The sequence below is a fragment of the Kryptolebias marmoratus genome, linkage group LG13, assembly GCF_001649575.2.
Source record: "Kryptolebias marmoratus isolate JLee-2015 linkage group LG13, ASM164957v2, whole genome shotgun sequence".
Classification (NCBI taxonomy): domain Eukaryota; kingdom Metazoa; phylum Chordata; class Actinopteri; order Cyprinodontiformes; family Rivulidae; genus Kryptolebias; species Kryptolebias marmoratus.
In genome coordinates, this window is record NC_051442.1 from 9,709,686 (window position 1) to 9,714,231 (window position 4,546).

Genomic DNA, 4,546 nt, shown 5'->3' on the forward strand with positions numbered 1-4,546 from the left:
CTTGGCCCTCTTTTATTTGCTCTCTACCTTCTCCCTCTCGGCTCTGTTTTTAGAAAGCATGGCATTTCATTCCACTGCTATGCTGATGATTGCCAGATCTATTTTCCCTTGGCACAAAATAATACAGTCCAGCAACTTACACACTGTCTTAATGATATCAAAGCATGGTTTTCTTTTAATTTCCTTAGTCTTAATGAGGACAAGACAGAAATTGTCTTGTTTGGACCAAGTTGCTGTTCCTCTCCCAGTGTAGATCTCGGCTCACTGTCATTTTATCTCAAGGACTGTGTCACCAATCTGGGGGTGAAGTTTGACTTTGATTTTATATTCAAAAAACAGATCAGCAGTGTTGTTCAGAAACGTTTTTATCAGCTTCATCAAATATCAAAGGTCAAATCAATCCTAGCAAGATCTGACCTGGAGAAATTAATCCACGCTTGTCTCGACTACTGTAATGCACTGTAAGTAGGCATTAGCCAGACCTCTCTTGCTCGTCTGCAGCTTGTGCAGAACTCTGCTGCTCGTTTGTTAACTCAGGCCTGTAGGCGAGAGCGTATTGCTCCCATCTTGGCGTCCCTTCATTGCACTACAGAATTAATTTTAAGCTCCTGTTATTTGTCATTAAATGCTTGAACAACCTTGCCCCACCATATCTATCTGAGCTGCTTCAGCCTTACTGCCCGCCCCGATCCCTAAGATCAGCTGATCAGTTACTGCTGACAGTCCCCAAAACTAGGCTGAAACTCAGAGGCGACAGAGCATTTGCTGTTGCTGCTCCCAAGCTCTGGAACAATTTACCCCTGAGTGTCAGACAGGCCTCCTCTCTTCCTGTTTTTATATCTCTTTTAAAAACACACTTTTATTCTTTGGCTTTTAACACACCGTGATTCTTGTCTTGCTTGGCACCTTAAAACATACCTGCCGTGAACCTGTATGTGCATGTCTTTTTATTTTATTTTTTTTATTTTATTTTTTTTTTATTTTATTTCCTTCTTACTGTTTTTATCTATTGTACAGCACTTTGGTTACCCCTGTGGTTTTTAAAATGTGCTATAGAAATAAAGTTGATTGATTGAAAGTTGATTGATTTCCATGCAGTAAAACGCATCACACATATTAAAGTGCTACCTGAAGGATCGATGAGTGTGAAATCAATAGAAGTCCCAGTGATGTAAATTGTCAGGTTTGTTACAGATTCATCAACAGCAAATGTGAAATTTTCAGTCTTTCCAGGGTTCCTGGCTGCTTGCAAAAGCACAGCCTGCAAAATCAAACATCACTTTTGTAGTTGAAATTTTAAAACATGAAACAGTAACAGCCGCACAAAATATTTGTCCTTACCAGAGAGGCGCTGATGGATTCTCTTATGATGCTGGTGGCTTCGAGCAGCTGACTTTTTGTGACTTGGATAGCCTGACCTCCTGAAGCCTGAGCCAGGTCTCTGTACAGCTGAACGTCTGCCCTCGTCGTCACACGGCTTTGCTGTTGGTTGTCATCAGCTTGTCTTCGGCGACGAGACAGTATGTTAGTTATCATGAAGTTCACCTGAAAGAAAATAAGTTGAATCTCTGTTAAATCTGACATAAACACAAAATATCTGTCGAAGCTTCAACATTTCAAGAATCCCTTTCAAATAGATGAAGTCTAGAAGGAGTTTACCACTAAAATGCACAATAACTTCCTTCTTGTTTGATCAATTTGGAGTCAAACTAAGTATTTAATTCCTGAATGGACTGGCGATGTACTGTACTGTTACTGTTTTCACACTAGAACTGCACTTCTGAAATGTTCAATATCTATAGTGCGGCATGTGAAGAGAAGTCCTGTTTTGCCACAGAATTACTCACCGTTGATTTTGTTGATTCTATGAGAGCAATCACTGCGTTTCTCAGGAATGCGTCTTTAGCCGTTGCATCCGTGAAGACGAATATCTCAGAATTAGGAGGGGAGCCAGTTAAAGCCAGCTTCATTAAAAAAGGATGGAAATATTTCTTAAATTTTTGCTTTTCTTATGTTGTAAAATTGTGGAATGGAAATCTTATTGTAACATTATGAGAGCACCTGAAGTCCTGAAAGACTAAGTTCTTCAAAATCTCCGCCTCCAATTGCTGTTAGTGAGTTGATGTAAGTCTTGAAAACGTCTGGGTCTGTTGTCTTCATCAGTGGCCCAAAACCTGGGATTCAGATGAAAGTGGAAGATACACGTATGATTTTATTTATCACCACTTTGTAATTTATATGTAATCTTTAATTTTTACGAACAACACAACACAGCTCAATAAAATGTGCTGAGTTGTTTCCATTGTGACAGTTAAAGCATGAAGTAAACGCAAAACACTGAGGGTATAAATAAGAATAAAAAATGTATTAACAATATGATAAAGTGCTTCTTAGAGTATAAGAATCTTACCTGGATCGTTGAAAGGTACAAGAATGTAAACTGAGGGCTCATCCTGTGTTCCCACTTTTCTGTCGATTATTGAAGATGTAACCGTCTTTACTGCTTCGATGTCGTCACTCATGCTTCCTGTCGTGTCAATTGCAAAACAAAGGGCTTTACCTCTGAAGAGTCCCATCATCCTGAGGGATAGAGAAAGAAATGCAGAGTAAAAAATAGTTCATTCCGTGTTAATCTACATAATGAATAGCAAGTATATAGGGTTAAATACTGAAGAAATGGTTTGTCCCCGGCAGCCCCTCGAATGTCCTCCAGCAGCTCGTTGGTCGCAGCTATCGCCACATCTGCTGCTTGTCTGTGGAGATGTCCGTGTTCAGAGGTGAAAGAGTCTTTGTTGATCCCACCTGTAGGCTCAGTCCTACTTGTTCGATCAACAAAACCTCCATGGCTGCATTTTCCTGTTTATCATCATCATCAAAAAACATCAACAAAAACAAAAAACAGTTTTGTAACACATATTTCTATGTACGTATATAAAAAGCTATGTAAACACACTTATCAGACACAACAATAACACTGACACAGACATTGTGCAGGTTCTGTTTGACCAAAAACAGCATGAACATTGAGCCTCTGAATGTGTCCTGTGGCTTTACGCACCAAAAAGTTAGAAGAGACTCATTTAGGTCCAAAAGGTTGGAAAGCTGTCACAGTTCTAGGTTCTAAGTTTAAATGGCCTGCATAGTATAGCGCCTTACCTAGTCCAAGGACCCCAAAGCGCTTTCCATTACAGTCAGTCATTCACCCATTCATCCACACATTCACACACTGATGATGGTGAGCTCCTTTATAGTCACAGCTGTCCTGACACAGACTGACAGAAGTGAGGTTGCCATCACACCGGTGCCACTGAACCCTCTGACCACCACCAGGCAAGGCAGGTGAAGTGTCTTGCCCAAGGACACAATGGCTGAGACGGACAGAGTGGGGGTTTGAACCGGCAACCCTTCAGTAACAGAACAAACCCAAACCCAAACACTCCTGAGCCACTGCCGCCCAAGTTTAGTTTGTCTGCATTTGTTCTGGGACAAAAGTAAAGCTTACAGTTGACAGATCAGAGCTGTTTTTCTACTACGTCACACAGAAACGCTATCAGATGCTATCAGAGTTCTTGTGTCTTCAGACCACATCTCAAGCAGTTAAAGCTCTTTGTCATGTTCATCTATTTAACTGATGAAACACCAGTTTAACAGTTGTAAGATCAATCCTCATTACATGTTTAAATGAAGTGTAATCTGAAAAAAGGTGTCTTAATGAAACTTACCTGACAATTTTTTGGAGGAAAACACAGCAAAATATCCAGAAGTAAGTATCTTTTCATTCAAGATGTCCTCCAAAATGTTGTTAGTGCAGTCATCTCCGACACAGCTGCGACATGTTGCTCTTGTTGCTTCTGGAGATTCAAAGTTGGATGTGAGAGACACAGAAATTCACAGTAAACTAAAATTATCCCATATGTTTAGTAAATCTGTGAGTGTGATGCCCTTACCTGCTATGGTTCCAATGTTGGCATTGGCTCTGATCATATTGGAGTTTGGAGCGTTGTTGCCCAGTTCCACCCAGTTACTGTGACTGTAGAAATCCTTTAAAAAGGTAACAGAGACAAGATTACCTGCTGTCACTGCCTAACTGAATGCAATATCTGATTGTATTCAAGTTTTGGAAAACTAATAAACATTGTGAATATAAAAAAAAACAATGCAAAGATAGTCTTTTTCAAAATCATCAGTCAAAATGTCCAATTTCAGCTCATAAACTGGCTGATTAGGAGGTGCAATAAAACTCATCTATAGGAGATTAAAAATATCTGTAAATCTTTGATCTGCTGGAACAAGATAGATTGCAGTATCAGGATTAAAGGCCTAGCATTCCTTGAAGGGATGCATATCGCCCTGGGAGTAATTCTACAGTGTATCTAAAAAAATCATCAGAGCTGGAGTGTGGTTTGATCATGTGTTACAACAGCCTGCTATACTGTAGCTCCATGAAAGCAATGTGTTTGTTTGACAAGAAAATGGAGCAGAAATACCTGTAAGGTGTGGAGAACTCTTCCCAGAGTGGATGTTGCTGAAGCAAAGTTCTGTTGGC

The 4,546-nt window shown here is 40.0% G+C and overlaps 1 protein-coding gene across 1 annotated transcript in view; it reads right to left on the reverse strand.

Moving 5' to 3' along the window:
• LOC108229019 (von Willebrand factor A domain-containing protein 7-like) overlaps nt 1–4,539 on the reverse strand; it is a 7,932-nt gene extending 3,393 nt beyond the window's left edge. Inside the window, exons 1-10 of the mRNA XM_037979184.1 lie at nt 4,488–4,539; nt 3,948–4,041; nt 3,723–3,851; nt 2,670–2,856; nt 2,411–2,580; nt 2,062–2,174; nt 1,848–1,964; nt 1,342–1,545; nt 1,097–1,261; nt 28–43 (exon numbers count right to left, since the gene is read on the reverse strand). Coding sequence (XP_037835112.1) covers nt 28–43; nt 1,097–1,261; nt 1,342–1,545; nt 1,848–1,964; nt 2,062–2,174; nt 2,411–2,580; nt 2,670–2,856; nt 3,723–3,851; nt 3,948–3,984 — 1,138 coding nt within the window. The 5' untranslated portion in view covers nt 3,985–4,041; nt 4,488–4,539. The remainder of the gene's footprint in view (nt 1–27; nt 44–1,096; nt 1,262–1,341; nt 1,546–1,847; nt 1,965–2,061; nt 2,175–2,410; nt 2,581–2,669; nt 2,857–3,722; nt 3,852–3,947; nt 4,042–4,487) is intronic.
• Between the last annotated feature and the right edge of the window lie 7 nt (nt 4,540–4,546).